The 19951-nt window shown below is 35.5% G+C and overlaps 1 protein-coding gene across 1 annotated transcript; it reads right to left on the reverse strand.

Moving 5' to 3' along the window:
- Window positions 1-623: 623 nt before the first annotated feature.
- Window positions 624-2870, reverse strand: LOC110936450. Its single transcript, XM_022178845.2, has one exon. It carries the CDS (start codon window positions 2868-2870, stop codon window positions 624-626), a length of 2247 nt encoding a protein of 748 aa, XP_022034537.2.
- Between the last annotated feature and the right edge of the window lie 17081 nt (window positions 2871-19951).

The raw sequence follows: 19951 nt of genomic DNA on the forward strand, positions 1-19951 counted from the left end.
CATAACCCTGTGAATTTGGTAATCACCATCACTAACATACATATTAAACGAGAACTAAATCAAGTTGACTATCATGTATACATCAATGGCTGCATCAATCATTGGATAATTTGCTGACATGACATGTCTACTGTAACATGTATTATGTACTTGTTTTTCATTACATATTAACACAACTGATCTACATATCAAAGTATCATCTTATATAATCGTATTTTTGGCCTCCTTTTGCTCTCTCATAATTCACATAACTCCTAAACACGATGATCATATGAACAAGAGATATGCTAATAGGAGAATGTTTCAAAACCACACCAAAACTCAAATACATTAAAACGAGAAACATATGTCTTACAAGTAAGCTAGGAAGGGGTACTATTTACATAACTAAGTACTTCACACATTAACTAGAAACCAAAAAACATCATTCTTTTTTAAACAAGCATATTAATTCGACCTCGATCCCTTTGGACATACATTGAAGGGTAAAGGTGTGGCCCATGAAAATAACATTAGCTTTGCACATGAATGAGCAAATAATCATGTGTTAATACAACTATACATGTATAGTAGGAAGTAAATATAGTGGGAAATCTAAATTAACTTACTTCATTACTAGAAAGTTAGGGTTCTGCATGCCATTTGTCAATAAATGGCAAGTCTTCTCGTTTTAGACTTGGAACTTCCATAGATCGGCCTTGAAGGGTTTCGACAATCTCCTTAGTCTCACCTAGAAGTTGGGCTGCAGCTTTGACACATGCCTCCCTTTTCTCTATGACATTTGTGTGGCATCCCATTGCTATGACTTGGGGTAAGTTGGTGAGACATGCAACCAGTATATCAGCAATCCGCGATGATATCAATTCATCAAATGATTTCTTTTGGCTTTCATTGTGATCGCCGATGATTGTTTCAGTGATACGAGACATTGAGTTGGCACAAATAGACGTGAACTTAGCATCACCGTTCTTACTTTCCACACCTTCGCTAATCTTGTTTTTGGCTTTTCTTGAGAAAAACTGAACAATTTGCAATGTTGCGTCCTCTTGACAAGCACTTGTAGTTACGTGAGAAGCAGCATCTTTCAACTTGATTCCCAACCATATGTGGTAGACATCAACTTCTTCCCACAACCTTTTAGCCACCTTTTGAATTCTTACATATTCAGGTGTAGCATTGAGGTTTTTCTCCACAAGTGTCACATAGTCAAGACCTTCCCTCACACTTTTCAACAAGCTATCAACTTCCATGTTTTTTATCATGCGAAGAGTAAGCACAATGGTTGCTAAGGTTACAACCGCTAAGCTCCAGCAATCACGACATTCTACTTTTGATGATGAACATTGAACATGATGATCGTTGTTGCCGAACATTCTAACTCCTTGAAAACCTTTCGTCGTTTTGGTCTTAACAAGATTCATCAGATTTTTGGGTTGTTTCTTTTCACTCCTCCGGATCAATTGCTTAAAAGATTTAGAAAGACCTTTCAGTGTGCTCTCAGCAAGCTCCTTTTCGTTTTCAAGTTGCAAAACATAGGTGATTCCTTTCGATTCGTTTGTTTTGTTGCCCGATGAACAAAAGACGAGTTGTAATAACCACTTCAAACATCGCAGACCATACAAGACACATATCATAAAGAAAAACGGGTTCAGCGCAATTACCTTGCATACTACCACAACTCCTTTCTGAAGTTTTATAGAAAAATTCAGAATTAGGCTTTTCATATTCTTAATGACCACCATGCGTTTGTGGCTACGAAATGAAAATGGAATGCAACTATCTTTCCAATCAGATAACTTCTGAGTCCAATAGCTTTCTACTTTACAAACCTTAATATGGTTCCGAATGCTTTCGATGGACACCTTAAAGCTTAATGATGCAAAACATCTAGAAAGTGGTGCAACTGTACCAAGTAGGACTCCGATAAATTGTACAATGAGAATCTGCTGCGTTGTCTTGCCATAAGCTGAACCACAGTCGTTAAACGTATATTCTGAAATTGACCAACCAACAGTAAAGATGTGCAAGATAGTGGTTAAAGCACATATTACCCCAGAGGCAGTGGTTGTCGCCGAGCAAGCAATGATGAATTGGGGGCTGCCACTTCCTGCCATGATCCAGTAGTTCTCTACATATGGTTCAAGCTTCTCAACTGTTAACATGTCACCGTTTAACTGTTGAATGTATGTTGAAGCAGCTTCATGAGCTTTTTGGTATTTGAGTTCTATAATCTGCTTGGATTTCAGAATCGCTAAAGATGAAGATACATGGATTATTAACAAAACGAGTAACATAGTCACATAAATTGCGGCTATTGTGGGATACGAAACACCAAATAAGACCTCTAAGGGGTCAGGGTACCCTCCTTCTAAGACTATTCCAGGAATCTCAAAATAGACCATTTGAATATCTCTTGGGTCCACCACTATGATCGGACTATGGCCGCGAGATACAACACCAGTTTGTATTTGAATGCAAACATTCACCACCAAGGTGAACGCCAGAACACCCAAAGCTGTGATGTTTGCCAACATAGCTTTGCTGTCCATGGTAGCTAAACAAGGTAATAAATTGGCCATCATGGTGCACATAAACGCCACACTTCCAAGCTTTGCCACTTGGTCCACAGTACCAGGCATGGAACCACTTAGATCCACAGGTAACTTCATTGCTACAGCTATCACAGCGAGAGAAGCCGCATTAATAGTAAAGTAATTACATGGAAACCATAGCTTTCTGCTTCTTGTACCATGTAATAAATCAGCCACCATTGCAAGGATGCAACACAGAGATGCTAAAGCGATGTACTCCCCAATCCATACCATAGGTTTTTCGTACCTTTCCGCCAGATCTGACTCGTATATAGTCATAACGAAACCCATCAACCAAGATTTAGTATCATTAGGAATCTGGAGTTGACGCACACGGTTTATATAATTTATTGAGTTGAAATCTAGAAGTATGGTTGAAGTGTAATTCATAACTGATGATTTGATGATCCAAATAATTTGGAGTTTGGATTAGTTTTCAGAAAGGCTTGCCTGTTACTTGCTAGTATTTCAAACAATTTATAATCATGTAAAAGGAAGAAGGTGTGTGTACCAACAAACGTGAATCATGCTCTTAATTTTTTTTAATTTTTGAAAAGCTAAATAATAATAATGCTCTTAACTAAAGCTGCTTGAGACTATGTGGAAAACATATTTTAAAACTTCATTTTGCGATTATTAAGGCTAGCTACGTGGAAAACACTTCAGAAAGGCTTTTAATTAATATATAATCACACAGATGATAGAGACTGAAAGTATTCCACTTAGTAGGAAAAGTTAAAGTACTCCAATCATTTCAGTAACTTGGAGGAAAATTGATTTGTCATGGCTGTTAATTCGCTAGTGGCATCTGGAAAATGACATGACAACAACCAAGATGAACATAGCAGGAAACATAATACATGGCATGTTACACGACAGTGATATCGACTAGTTAGATTACATGACATCAATATAGTTCGGGTCCTTGGTTCAGGGTTTTCTCATTCACTAATAAAGGTACCCACATATGATATAACTACCGATAGTCATCTTTCCGGGGTTGTTATTTGGCCTACATGGAGTTTTTAGTTGTTTTTACATATTGGGGTCTAGGATCTTTTTGTTTTTGGGTTGTTTTTACCATAGTTATGAAAGGCGCTAAGCGCACTCAAGGCGCATAGGCCTCGCCTAGGGCCTAGGCGCAAAGCGCAAAAAAAAGCGAGGGCCTGAGAAAAATTAAGCACATAATGAAAAAAAGTTAAAAATATAATATATATAAGAATTCAAATAAAATAAACAAATTCTATTATACAAAACTATACATTATCTATTTAGAACCAAAAGTTCTAAAAACATTAGTGTATTAGTGTAGAAAAGTAGTTTTCCTTCCATAAAAGTAGAAATCTAGCTAGAATCTTGTCGGAATTTAAAGAATTTGGCCAGAAACTATCCGGAATCTAGGAATCTCGCCAGAATGTGCGCCTGAACCATCACCTGGAGAATTAAAGCGCAATTTCCTCGACTTGCGCAACTGCCTCGCCTCGCCTAAAAATGGGCCTAGGCGCTAGAAGCGGTGGCTTTTAATAACTATGGTTTTTACCATCTCATACTTGGCCAAAAACCGACTGTGTGGTGGACCCAATATGTGCTCTATATATAAATAATAGAGGAAATTACGAAAATAGCCATTGACCACTATGACTTTCAAAAATATCCGCCTCATGCGTCTTTGGAGAGAGGCATCATGTATGGGATGCGTCTTGGGAGAAGAAGACGCATAGGGAAGATGTGTAGATGCATGGGCCCCACCAAACATATCTAATCTTCATTAAACCACCACACACCTTCACCGGAGATGATGAAGACGACCATCTGCGTTTTCGAGAAGCCACCACCAGGTCCACCACACACCTTCATTATTGCCGGCTGAAACCCCCACCCCCACACACCTTCATCGTCACTTCCGTCACACGTAATCGCCACCACCATAGACCACCCCTACACCTGCAAACCAAATTCACATTCCTCTCAATCATTAACCGTACAATCAAAAGCAGCCCTGATTGCTCCGTGGAGCCGCCGGAGACGGCGGTTGCTCGGCGACGGCCCTTCTATACTTCCGTTCCATGTGAATTCTGTTACATTGCGTCAAGCTTAGCAATAACTCCTTTTATCGCCATTCTCATGGCTCTGTTCTTCTTGTTGGCACTACTCCAATCATTTATGCATTTATAATCTTAAACCCAGTTTGCTTTTACTTTAAAATAAATCTTTTTTAATTGTGGATTGAACGTGTACAATTTTTAACAACAAAAAGCTGCAAGTTTTTGGAGATACGTGGGACTTGTATTGATCTGAATATACGAGAGAGAGAGAGAAAAAATAGAGTGAGATGTGGGTTTTGACTTTTCAGGATGGCCATTGATTAAAAAAATGATAATAATATTAGGGTGTACATGTCCAATTCCAATTCAAAGACGCATTGCATGATGCCTCACTCCAAGGATGCATGATGTAACTATTTTTTAAAGTCATAATGGTCAATAATGGCTATTTTCATAATTTCCTCTAAATAATATGAGAGAGAATGAGAGGTGGTGTTTAAAAATAAACAAGAGGGTGATGATGTTGCATTTTAAACAAATTATATATAAAATTACCGCAAAACAAAACCCTATAAAATTTAAAACATAATAAAAATTTTCAACTCATTAACATTTTTTTTGTAAAAAACAAATTCAATTAAAAAAACCAATATTTAGGAGACTCTAACGATTATATAACTACGTAAAATAAATCATTTTTCGACAATAAATTTTCTTCTGTTCTTTATTATCATAACTATTGTCGCATCATTAATATATATATATAGGGGAAGATTCATTTGAGAAGACAATTTAAGTGAGAAGAAAAAGAACAAAGGGTATAATTGTAAAAATTAAATAGTTTTTCATTTATCTCATTTATTATCATCTTTGACTAATTAATTAGTCATAAAAACTATCATCCTTCACACTAATGTTTTCTTGACTACACACATCAAAAGTTATCCTACACCTTTCGAAATTTACCCTACACATGTTGAAATTTATCCTACACAACCCGTAATTTATCATATTACACATTGTAATTTATCCTACATTCTAAATTATTTTATTTATTTATTTTTTTAAATATATATATATATATTGAAGATAAGTTACAACTTTTAATGTACTTAGCTATTAAAGAGGAATACTACTAATTAATGATCTTTGTAGGCTTACCATATTACCCTTATAGTAACATTAAATACTTATATTAAATAAAGTAAAGTAAAATGAAGCATTCTTATTGGTTGAAATTTCTTCTTTTTTCTTCTTACAAAAAGTTTCTTCTCATTTGAACTCTCCACTATATATATATATATATATATATATATATATATATATATATATATATATATAGGGGATGGTTCAAATGAAAATCACTTTTATTGTGAAAACTCGAAAACTAACTAAAAAAAGCCTAAAAAACACACAAAAAAATTTTTTTTTTCAATTTTTTTTATAAAAATCGCTAGTTTTTATATATAAAAAAACTTTTTTTCAAAAAAAAAAAAAAATTGTGTAGTGCACATGTGTAATAATACACATGTGTAGTACACATACATATGTGCAGTATTACACATGTGCACTACACAAATTTTTTTTTTTTTTTGAAATTTTTTTTATATTAAAAAACCTGCGAAATTTTGATTGCAAAAAAAAAAAAATTAAAAAAATTTTTTTTTGCATGTTTTTTTGGCTTTTTTTAATTAGTTTTCGAGTTTTCACAATAACTAGTGGTTTTCATTTGAACCTTCCCCTATATATATATATATATATATTCTTCTCACTTGAACTCTCCACTATATATATATATATATATATATATATATATATATATATATATATATATATATATATATATATATTGGAGAGTTCAAATGAGAAGAAACTTTATGTAAGGCTAGTGGGTATGGTGATGGACCATCCTTGGAGGATGATCCGCCACGTAGGCGCCACGTCATAGTCCTCCCAAGGATGGTCCATCCTCCAAAATTAGAGGGCATGGGAGGATGGTCCTAATCATAGTCCTCCCCACACCTTTTATGTTTTTTTTTTTTAAATCTTCCACTTTTTTTATTTTTTAGATCTTCCATTTTGTTTAAGGAAACCAAACAGCTTTTAGTGAAAGAAGAAGCATGTACAACTTTTAGTGAAAGAAGAAGCATGTACGAAAAAAAAAGTTTAAAAAAATTAGCTGCTAGTGTTTTGAAAATAAAGATCTCCGATCCAGATCTCCGATCCAGATCTCCGATCATGGCGGCGTCACGGCGATCCAGATCTACCTTCTCCGAACAGCTTTTAAGGAAACTAGATCTACCTTCTCCGATCCAGATCTCCGATCACGGCGGCGTCACGGCGGCTCCGGGACCTCCAATCGCAACCAGGCAACAAAATCTCCGATCATGGCGGCGTCACGGCGGCTCCGGGATCTCCGATCATGGCGGCGTTCGGAAATCCCGATGAAGACCTGTTCACATCTGTTACAACTTGATAAAAAGGGGCCCACCATTTGGATCGTCCTGAACGTCTGAAACTCGACGGAGAGGACGATGACTGGATCAAGACGGGGGTGGCGGCATGGAGAGGGGGACAGCGGCGAGACGACGACGGAGTTGGACGGTCCCCATACCGTCCAGCCTAAGAAGAAAAAAGAAGAAATTTCAACCAATAAAAATGCTTCATTTTACTTTATTTAATATAAGTATTTAATGTTACTATAAGGGTAATATGGTAAGCCTACAAAGATCATTAATTAGGATTATTCATCTTTAATAGCTAACTACATTAAAATTTGTAACTTAGCTTCAAAATATATGTTTTTTTCAAAAAAATAAAATAAAATAATTTAGAGTGTAGGATAAATTACAATGTGTATATGATAAATTACGGGTTGTGTAGGATAAATTTCAACATGTGTAGGGTAAATTTCGAAAGGTGTAGGGTAACGTTTGATGCGTGTAGTCAAAAAACATTTGTGTGAAGGATGATAGCCTTTATGACTAATTAATTAGTCAAATATGATAATAAATGAGATAAGTGAAAAATATTTAATGTTTTACAATTGTACCCTTTGTTCTTTTTCTTCTCAATTAAATTTTCTTCTCAAATGAACCTTCCCCTATATATATATATATATATATATATATATATATATATATATATATATATATATATATATATATATATATGGAATGTAAATAAACTCGAGCTTCAAATATCGAGCTAGAGCTAGCTTCTGAGCCTGAACGAGCCTATTATTTATTTCATTTTTATTTCTATAAAACTATGTTAAAACTAACTAGAGTTAATTACATAGATAGTTCTTGTGATTTACTAACCATTTAGTTTTCGGCTAGATTGCCGATTCCGTTTCGGTTTGGTCAATTACGGTTAATAACCAAAATCAAATCTGGATTAAATATTTGCTTATAAGTACATAAAATGGGGATATAAAATATAAAATACATGAAATGGTGACCTAAAAACTAGATATATATGAAGGTATGAATGATTCAGTTCAGTTAATTTCGGTTAATCAATGGTACAAAAATAAACTGATAATCGATTTTCATTTAATTCGATTTTCGGTTATTTCAGTTTTTGGTTTGTTTCCTATTTTTGGTTTTGGTTCGGTTATTACTCACCCATACACACTGTTGATTATGTAAATATATTTTTTTTTAAAATCTATATCTACACTATATAATAAAAGAAACCAATAAAATGACACTTGTCATTATTCTAGAGTATCTACTATTACTTAATTACAGATAATTATTAGTTAATTTAACTTATTAATTACTAGGTTACTATTCTAGACCATCTACTCTTACTTAATTGTAATAATTATTATTTAATTTAAATTATTAAATTTAATATTTGTTTCAAACATTTAAGAAATTACGGATAAAGTTCCATAAATTATCTTATTATTTATTATATTAATTACTAGGTTAGAAATTCTATCTTGAAACAAATATCGAACATTTTCATAACAAGGGTGGAGGGAACGATTTTCTTATTTATATTAATTATTAGGTTAGAAATTATATCTTAATAATTGAAACAAATATCGAGCATATTATAACGAGGGTGGAGTGAATGATTTTCTTTCTTAACAAATAATTTATTTATATAATATATTTAAAATACAAGAAGAATAATAACTGCATTTATCATACTAATAAATTTATCTAAAAACAACCATCATTTTAAGATGCAACTCAAGTCCATATATTTAAATTTTAAATTTATATAACTTAATAATTACCGATAATTTATACTTATCTAATTAATTTAAATATTATTTTGTAGCTATAAGTTTATCTAATTGGTTAATTGCTATATGCCTAATCAAAACATTTCAACAATATTTTTAGAACTAATAAATTAAGACCATTGTTATTCAAATAAAACCTGGGTTCATGTCGTGAGAAACTCGATGATACAGTTTGTCTTCTAATCGATGGTTCAAATGCTTTCATATTTATAAACTTGACAAACATCACAAGTTTGATCATACATAAAACAAAATTTTGTTCGGATATCAGAAAAGTGTCTTAAAATATCGTTTTATAATTGTTAAATCTTCGTTATTAACTATTTGATATTTTATTTACTTAACCCGTTTAATACACGGGGTTATAATCTAGTTAAAAAATAAACTAAAGTAATACTATACTCAAATAAAAGAGAATAAAATGTTCGTATTTATGGTACAAGTTTTGTTAAAAAGTAATAAGGTATAAAAAAGTTATAGTCATTTCAAATTCGTAAGGTTATTGATTTAAGCTAAAGGAGCAAAAGTATAATTATTAAGGGAAATTGGCTGTAATAATCTCACCTAGACCTTATTGGCCATTAATAATCCCACCTCAGAATATTCCCCTCACCAGTCCCACCTTTCACCTATTTTTCCTACAATGGTCCCCCGTTAAAAAAACTTAACGTAGTTAAGCTTTTTTCCAAATTACAAACAGATTTTTAGGGCTTTTGATTAGAACGACGATACGAGTCCATTGACGTAAAATTTGCCTCGAAACCGTGCTCCAGATGATGAAAACGACGCTTCAATTCAGGTGTTTAAATTTTCAATTAACCAAAATCAAGTCACTTGGAGCACCATTTCGAAGTAAGTTTTACATCAATGGACTCGTATCATCGTTCTGATTAAAAGCCCTAAAAAATCTGTTTGTAATTTGGAAAAAAGCTTAACCCCGTTAAGTTTTTTTAACGGGGGACCATTGCAGGAAAAATAGTTGAAAGGTGGGACTGATAGGGGGAATATTCTGAGATAGGATTATTAATGGCCAATAAGATCTAGGTAAGATTATTACAGGCCAATTTCCTAATTATTAATTAAATAAATAAAAGTTAATTAAAATGAATGGGCAAATATGTAATTATTATCTAAAATGACATATTCACGATAGAAATAGATTAACACATACATACATGAAGTGTTGTAACTTAAGCAACTAGGTTGATCAACATTCGCCGCATTGCTGCGAACTTCTTTTGTTATTTAGTCTGTGTTTACATGTGTTTTGAAATTACTACGAGTGTGTTGCGCACGGAACCACTAACAGGAATAAAAAGAGAATGTTGAAAAAAGCACTAAAAAATACCCGAAAGAAAATCAACCAAAACAGTTGTATAGTAATGATGTTGTTCGTATGAAACTCATGTCAGAGATGAGCAAATGGTACTGGGTACCGGTACCGAATTTCCCGAACAGAAAGATCTTAAGTACCAATTCGGTACCGACTTTTGGCGTTCCTGGTACCGGTTCGATACCGTTTTTTATATTCATATACCGGTACCGTAACCGGTATTTTCGATACCAATGCCGATTCGGTATCGGTTGGCACCGAGCTCATCCGTATCCCTGAAACTAAAAAAAAGAAATCATAAAAAGTTGAAGAAAATAAAAAAAATTGTGCGATATCGTTGTTCGTACGGTACCCGTGATCAAGAATGAGCAAATGAGACAGGGTAGCATTTATCCCAACCCGTGATTAAAAATAATTAAAGTTAAGAAAAATAATAAAGGAAATAATTATTATTATAATATTAGAATACTAAAAGCATTGCCAATGATGGCCAACCCAGCTGGTCGGAGGTGGGAGGGTTTACCACGTTCGTGTGGGTGGTTCCGAGTTCGATCCACGGGGTATGCAAAACATGCGAAGTCTTCGGGCGAGGGGTTGAAAAGCCTGTATATGCGGGGCTTCGAACCGGGGGTGTGTAGGTTGTAGGCAAACGACTTACCCAGGTGATCTAAGCCATTAAAAAAAAGAATAATAAAAGTGTTAAAAAGCTATTTATTATAATAATAATAATAATAATAATAATAATAATAATAATAATAATAATAATAATAATAATAAAAACACTATTTATTAGGTTTATATATATATGTATTACTTAAAATTAGATGTCATTATAAGATGTATTATAATATACTATAGATATATAAAATTTAAAAAATAGTTATAATTAGTATAAATTAATTAATAAATAATAAATGAGCCGAGCCCGATCTTGAAAAACTACCTACGAGTCCAGCTCAAGCGCTCATTAGTTAAATGAGCCAGAGCTAGAGCTAGAGCTCGAGCCTCTGCGAGCCTGGGATCGGCTCGACATGTTTACACCCCCTAACTGTGTGTGTGTGTATATATATCGGATAAGGATCCGTTAGGAACACCATTTATTACGAGAACCACGAGAACCAATGTGAACACAACCAAAAATACATAAAAAAATCAGAAACATACAAAAATATTTTTTTATATAAAAAAGTTATATTTCGTCACTAAAAAACCCGAACAAAAGTACCGATACACATGTGCATACGCATGCACAGCGGTACTGTTGTTGTTGTTGTTCTTTTTTTAGTGACGAAATTTAGCGTATTTTTATTAAAAAAAATAAACAAAAAGTATCGCTGCACATGTGCATGCGTATGCATCTGCACATGTGCATTGGTGCTTTTTATTCAATTTTTTAGTGACGAAATTTAGCGATTTTTAATAAAAATATAAAAAAAAACTTTTTTAGCATTTAGTTATGGGGTTTAGCTTTATGGTTGGTGGGGGTGGGTGGGGGGTTAGGTTTTTGGTGTGTGGGAGGTGTTGGGGGGCGGAGTTAGGTTTTTTTAGGTTTTTGGGGTTGGGGAGGGGGTTAGATGTTTTTAGGCATTCACTCTTCCAGTTCGCACGTGTTCACACTAGTTAGGACCCAAAACCTTGACGGGAGTTTTGAAAATTCAAAGGGGTTCAAAACCTTATAACAAAGGGTTCAAAACCTTACAATAGAGGGTTCAAAACCTAGTAATCAATCATCCTAGAACAGATGATTAGTTTTCAAGGCGGTTTTGAAATTTATGTTCTTGTTGTGGTTGTCGCCTAAGGATAGGTGACGGTATTGTTTTATGACTAAACGCAAGTGAACTCGCGTTAGGGTCCTAGGAAGGTTATAGACTAGGTCAAAGCATTACTAATAACCTAATTCCCTATAACCATTGGCTCTGATACCATCTTTTCTGTCACACCCCGACCACGTAGAACATACAAAACGTGGCGGAAACGTCGGGGAGTGTTGTAACAGAATCAATTGTTTCAAATCCATCCATGGCAATTGAAGTTTCGTTTTATTGATCAAATATGAAAGTATACATTGTTTAAACAAGAACCAAAGAGTACATAACATGAATTAACTAGTTCTTGTCTCGTTTTAAGTCACTAAGGCACAGGTCCGCCTAAGTATGTCTTGATAAGTCCTATGCATCATTTCCTGAAAACACATGTGAAAATAGGTACGTCAGCATAAAAATGCCTGTGAGATACATTGGTTTTGTGAAAACGGAATTCATGACTTATGTTTGAGAAAATGTTTAGTCATGAACCTTGTAATTTGCTTTGTCTTGTAAATCATTTGAAAAACGCTAAGATCAGATGATATGTATAATAAGAGAACACTGTGTGGTTAAACGGATAACCATGTAAAATGAGTTTGTAAAACAATGTCTCATGAAAAGTGTGTTATTTGTATAAAATGTCACATGTCTCAAATTGAAATGATTCAAATAACGCTACGATATGTAATACCATACAAACACTTATATATAGGAAGTACCAGCGGCGTATCCACCATGCTTGTATCATATTACACACGCCTCGTTACTTAATCACTTACTCAAACCAAACCATCAAGATGAAATGTTTAACAACGGTAGAAATGTTTATGTATAGTCAAATGTCTATTGTCAAATGTAAATCATGTCAACGGATACAACTGGTTCACACGGTTCAATGGTTACAAACGGTTCATATAATCAAACGGGTTTAGACGGTTCACATAGTCAAATGGTCACAACGGTTCACAATGTAGCATAATGTGTTCATATGCTGGATGAGCATATGCAACAGAAATGCAATGTAAAACAATGTACTAAGTACGCACACAATGGGCATACATAGCATGTAATGTAAGACGATGTACTAAGTACGCACACAATGGGCATACATAGCATGAAATGTAAAGCGATGTACTAAGTACGCACACAATGGGCATACATAGCATAAAATGTAAAGCGATGTACTAAGTACGCACACAATGGGCATACATAGCATGAAATGTAATGTAAAGTGTTGTGCTAAGTATGCATACGATGGACATACATAGCATAAACACAATGAAATCATGTACTATATATGTACTATCGAACATAGCAAGTATATGATGTGAAAACAGGAAAGCATGAAAGTAACAGATAGGCACATGTGTTTCACCCCAAACAGTTTGGAAAACAGTAAAAGAGGGGTTCAATGTACTCACCTGAGATTGCTTTGGAGTTCTTGTATAATAACCAGATAATGCTAAAGATCACGGGATATCAAACGGCACCTAATAGGTAGCTATGTTAATATACCGGACCAAATCGGAAGGATCGGATAGTACGCGGGTTCGTAAACCAAACGAGTATGGAGACTCGTGTAATATGGTTTATCAAAGCCTACATACTAAAATGAAACTTAACCTAAGTGCTTACGGTCCATCACGACCCGTTTAGGTAGCTTATGCTACCTTACGCGTCGTTCGCGTAGAACGCGTTTGGAACGCCTAACATCGTGACCACAAGGTATAACCTCGGAAGGTTATAGCTATGTTCACCTAATGTGTTTGGTCGGATCCTAATGATCGACCAAATGGGTCGGGTTCGAAAGTATAAGCGATTGTTTAGATCGCTTACCTTACGACCCTATATAAGCACTAAACTAAAAGTGACGAGCTAAGCATGTTAGAACATGCTTAACTAAGTTTGAAAACAGGTTTGACATCAAAACAAACGGCTTTGATGCCCACGAGTAGTTTGGTTACAAAATATGCAAGAATGCACATTTTGGCCGAAACTACGACTCGTCACTGAGCCTAGATAACGTGGTGATCAGTAGGTATAGTCACTACGGACTATAACCATCGTGATCACGCTCACGTTATGAAGTTCCATGAACTTCGCATCGACCATAAGCTGGTCAATGCAGAAAGTCAACAAAACGTTGACTTTCGGACTCGAAAAGCGATAAAACAACGAAAGAATACTTACGGAGGGTCCCCGAATGCTAATCTAGATCAGAGAAACTCAGGTATGAAGCAAAACTTCAACTTAGAGCTTTTAGATCTGATTCTTGTGATTTTTACACAAAAGGGGGGGGGGTATTTATAGGAAAAGTGGAACCGTTAGGATCGTTTATCGAATATCGTGCCGCGATCTCGTGCGTACACTTGTCGAAATATTGTGGTAAGTCAGAAAATGCCCCTTGGCTCTTGATTGGGTGAAAGGGCATCGCCCCTTGATCGAACGAAAGGCCAACTGCATTAAATGCATACATTGAATCTGTCTGACAGTCTCACGCGGCCCGCCTCAACATTTAGGCAAAACTCACGCGGGCCGCCTGAAGCTTCTGATCTGCACATACTTTAAAAATGGCAGTTTTGGTCCCTGTTGCGTATTTAAGCCATTTCTGACACTTCTAAGGCCCGTAAAGCCAACTTTAAGGCCCTAAAATGATGCCTAAACATTGTGGACATGAAACATGCTCAAAAATGTTCCGGATGTTGGTTCGTTTGGCCGTACGATCCCGATGTTCGCTTAATTACGACGGAATGCGCATAAGCGTGAAAGACGATCCAAATGACGTGACGAATGGATTTTTCTTATGCCAAACACTAAGGCATAATATTAGGATGCTTACATAAATTTTTTTGATGTCCGGATGTATTCAGAACGTAAGTTATGCGCGAAAGTGCAAACTTGTGCACTTTTTGACACTTTTAGTCCCTGAATGATCCAAAAGTTTGTTTTAGCATACCAAACACCTCAAAGCTTATTTCTAAGTTATGTAAAGGTTATTTAAGGTATGTTGAGTATATGTTGATGTTCTGGAGTATTTGTCGCATTAAACTGAGTACGTTTACGCACCAGTTTGCGTATAATGCTCTAGAAAGCAATGTAGAGTTTGAAATTGAACAATAATTGATATGTGCAAAACATACACATATTTATACAAGATCCCAAGTATGAAATACAATATTTCATCGGCTTGGTATTTGTTTGATGGTCGCGGTGACACAGGTGTCACAGTCTCCCCTACTTTAGGAAATTTCGTCCCGAAATTTATTCGTAGGAGTCTATTTGTGACTTTGCCAAATAACCACCAGCGATATGCAAGGCAATATCCTGTCATTTCCTTAACGGTCATTCCTCAGAAACGAATATGAACAGACGGAGTCATTTTCCTCAACGAGTATTCTTCAGAAATGGAAATGACGGAATAAGCAAACGGATGTTCATTTCCTCAATGGACAAATCGTCAGAAATGAAAATGAACCAACGGAGTCATCTTCAACGGTTGCTTCCTCAGAGTTGGAAATGAAGGATTTCACAACGGATATTCATTTCCTCAACGGATAAATCTTCAGAAACGAAAATGAACAGACGGAGTCATTTTCAACGGTTGCTTCCTCAGAGTTGGAAATGAAGGATTACACAACGGATATTCATTTCCTCAACGGGTAAATCTTCAGGAACGAAAATGAACTAACGAAGTCATTTTCAACGGTTGCTTCCTCAGAGCTGGAAATGAAGGATTACACAACGGATATTCATTTCCTCAACGGATAAATCTTCAGAAACGAAAATGAACAGACGGAGTCATTTTCAACGGTTGCTTCCTCAGAGTTGGAAATGAAGGATTACACAACGGATATTCATTTCCTCAACGGGTAAATCTTCAGGAACGAAAATGAACTAACGGAGTCATTTTCAACGGTTGCTTCCTCAGAGCTGGAAATGAAGGATTACATAACGGATATTCATTTCACCAACGGATAAATCGTCAGAAACGAAAATGAATTAACGGAGTCATTTTCAACGGTTGCTTCCTCAGAGCTGGAAATGAAGGATTACACAACGGATATTCATTTCCCCAACGGATAAATCGTCAGAAACGAAAATGAATTAACGGAGTCATTTTCAACGGTTGCTTCCTCAGAGTTGGAAATGAAGGATTTCACAACGGATATTCATTTCCTCAACGGGTAAATCTTCAGAAATGAAAATGAACTAACGGAGTCATTTTCAACGGTTGCTTCCTCAGAGTTGGAAATGAATATGTCACACCCCGATTTCCACGTGTCACCGGTGGGCCCGGTGTGGGGTACAGTGACGTAGTTGGCATCGTCATAGACAATCAACACAATATAATAATGCACAGCGGAAGCAGAATAGAAACATTTCAACTTTTAAACAAGTGTAATAATAAATATCACAGTAGTTGAAATGGATCCACAGGCGGATCAAATAAAAATAGAAATAAATAGTTCAACAGATAAATGTCGTCCGAGTTTGCGAGACTATTGTGGACGCTCTCTAGGAAACAGCCAGCCTATTTCCGTATAGTACCTGCACTTAATCTTTTGGGAAAAATACGTCAGTTTACACTGGTAAATACAAATCAACCGACTCATTTTGAAAAGGATTTAAAATTGATTTAAATGCACAAGGCATAAATATTTTATTAACTTGGGATAATTATAAAATATAAACTTGTGAACGATTTACATGCACTTATATCTCTGGTGGCCCGGGATCTACTGTCCGGGCTAGAGATTTAATTGACACACCACATCAAAGAGTTATACACGACGGGTGTACGCCTACACCCCGTGCTCTGGTCGTGGCCATCTCGTAAGATAATGCCAAGGATATCCGGGACACGGTCAACAACCCCCCAAAGCCTTTTAAGTAAGACAAAACTGTTTAAACGAAGTCGCACAAGCTATTCAAGACTGAACACCTATAAGGAGCAGGACTTGTGCGCCCGATCAAGCGGTATTTTAAATACCGTACCCCAAGCCCGTATAGGGAAAATAAGTCAAAATGTATTTACCTGAGCAAGTATAAGTCACAAACGATAAGTGTTGATAGCTTTTACCGGGCTTCCTAATCTGGAACAAGGTTTATAATTAACCTATTAGATTCCTAACGGCCTTTTATTTAAGCCTAAGCTTTGACCGGTTAGTTTTAGGAATGATACGGTTTACGCACGATTAAGCGAAAGACCGGATAGAATATGATTTAGACCCGACAAGTTTGAATACTTGTATAATATGGGTATACTAAATACATTCTGGATTTTGAAGTAAAAATGATATCGTTTGACCCGTTTTGGTCAATTTACGCAAACTAGTTACGTAAACCGAACCGAACGCGAAAAGGGCGATACGGGTAGCCAAAAGATTCAAATGCAAGTTCCCTGAATTAATATGCTTAGAATATGACATTATATCAGTAAGTTATGTTCTATATTGCCCGGGATAATTTTAAACTCAATTTATGCCTTAGAAGGGCATTTTGGTCATTTAAAAGATAATAAAAGGATAAAATTAGAAATCTGAGTTTCGGGTCTGGTTCATACAGTAAATATACTTAATATAACATATTATATCAGTAGGGTATGACCCATATACCAAATATATTATTTAGAACCAAACTATGTACCGTAGGGGCAATTTAGTAATTTCACAAGGGCTAGAAATGCCAAAACTGGAAACCTGAGTTCAAAATATCATACTTACTGTTATTATATGAAAATATGTGATTTACATCAGTAGGTATAAGTTTTATAGGTTTAAAACAAGTACAACGCTTACTACGCGCTTAAAATGCTAAAAATACGATTTAAGGGCGTTTTCGGGTTTTCACAGTAAATCTGAGATTTTTATATTTCCAGAAGTCTTATAATAATTTATTCATCATATAAAATCAGTAGAAAAAGGTTTCGGGTCAAAAGGATGCGTAAAACTCATTTTATGGCTAAAACGGTCAAAACCGACATAAGCCGAAATGGCTAGGTGATCGAGGATCCGTTCAGCCAAAAATTAATTAAAAATCATCAAAATTCCCAGAATATTATATATAATCAGTTGGTAAAAAGTTTTGTACCAAAATGTGGCCAGAAACGGGTTCTACGCAAAAAGGACCGTTTATGTAAATTTATAATATAGTTTTACGCTAATGGCCATAACTCACAATCTGGACTACCAACTGATCCGAAATTTTCGGTGCAAGTTTATATAATAAAAATACAGATCTCTACTCTTTTACTTTTCCAAAAATCCCGTTTTAATTCAAAAAGGGCAAAATAGTCAACTTTATGCATAAACCGGAAACAAGCATTCGAATAGGCTAAGCATAGACTCAATCAAAGAAAATTCCAGAAAGTTTAACTAAAATAAAAAATAGTCAAAAATACTTTCCAATACAGATCTTGAACATGCATGTACGAATCCGAATCGATAGTCTACGAAATAATCGTTTTACAAGACTTTCGGTTCCGATTTGTGGCTATACTATAGATTGTCGAGTTGATGATGATTAAAACACATTCATATATATACTACAAGTTATTTTCAATGATCAATCAGGTTGCATGTCATCTATATCATTAATCATATCATTTTTCACAAAAATCGCTTCTGTTGACTTTTTAGAAATAGGTTTGACTCGACATTAAGCATGCATGTAGTGGGAATCAGTTAGTAACCTTTAGAGGGTTTGTTTCCCACCTAATTACCAATCTATAACAAGTTTCAATTCGAGAAATTACTGAAAGAAATCCGTTTAATCAGAAAGTCAAAGGTTATGAACACCCAGTTTGACTTTTACTAATAATCAAAGCAAAAACGGATTAAAGAACGAATTGAAGGCTTACAAGAGTCCTAAAGATGGTTAGTGAACACTAGGAGTCGGCCTTGATGATCAGTTTAGCTCCAGAAGTCTTGCCTTGAAGGTTCTTGATAGAGAGCTCCTTGTTTACTATGAAAATGCTCAAGAAATGGATGCAAATTCGGATTTAAAGCAGGTAATTGAGGTTTACTGTTGTAGTAGGCTTGCATGAAATGTTATTGGTGCAAGAGGAGGTGCAAACAACTGTATCCAACTCGAATTCGGACTCAAATCAGCCCCAAATACGTTTTCTGTCGCTGGGCAACCCACGCGGCCCGCTTGGGCTTTCCCAGGCGGGTCGCCTGACCCCTGTTTCAGCCAAACAACTTTCGTGTATTGACAGCTTTGACCCCTGAACTTGTACGCGATGTTTCGGCTCTTTTTCTCGACCCGTAAACCCCCAAACTTGGTTTTTAAGAACCTTAGGACTTTTACCAACATGGTAATGCCCTCGGATAACTTTGCGCTCAACCGAAAAGCCCTGAATTCGACGTTGACGCTTTTAGTCCCTTAAGTACGGTTTTGGCCATAACTTTCTCATACGTTGACGAAACTTCATGAAATTTTTACCACATATTCTAGTGAGTATATTTTAGCTATACAAAGCTTCGGGTCTGCCAAAAGTTCACTCAGAGGTATGAATTAAACATGTTGACACTTTTGGCCCCTATAGTTTGAAATACTTCACTTTTGTGCAATTTCCGCGTCGTATGATCCATGAACCATCCGTTAAAGGTTATAAACATTATGTGGGGTTATCATAGAGCCTATTTATCCATTGTTGACACTTTGGACCCTTACGTTCCATAGTTTTCACTGTTTGTCACTTTTAGTCCCTCTAAAGTATGTTTTCACATAACGGAACCTTATGACACGTGTCAAGACATTATTGGACGAAATTTTTCGAGGTGTTACAGAATAGAGTTAACTTTAGACACATGACAGAACTTGCTGTGATTTCTGTGCACTAGATTCCATAATTATGTATGTATCCATAATTACGTAATCCCTTGCACAGTCCGCACATTTTGTTTTGTAAT

This window comes from Helianthus annuus, chromosome 4, assembly GCF_002127325.2.
Source record: "Helianthus annuus cultivar XRQ/B chromosome 4, HanXRQr2.0-SUNRISE, whole genome shotgun sequence".
Taxonomy (NCBI): domain Eukaryota; kingdom Viridiplantae; phylum Streptophyta; class Magnoliopsida; order Asterales; family Asteraceae; genus Helianthus; species Helianthus annuus.

What these genes read in the sequence shown, in the direction of transcription:
- LOC110936450 (XM_022178845.2), bottom strand. Translation starts at nt 2,870, where the DNA reads ATGACTATATACGAGTCAGATCTGGCGGAAAGGTACGAAAAACCTATG.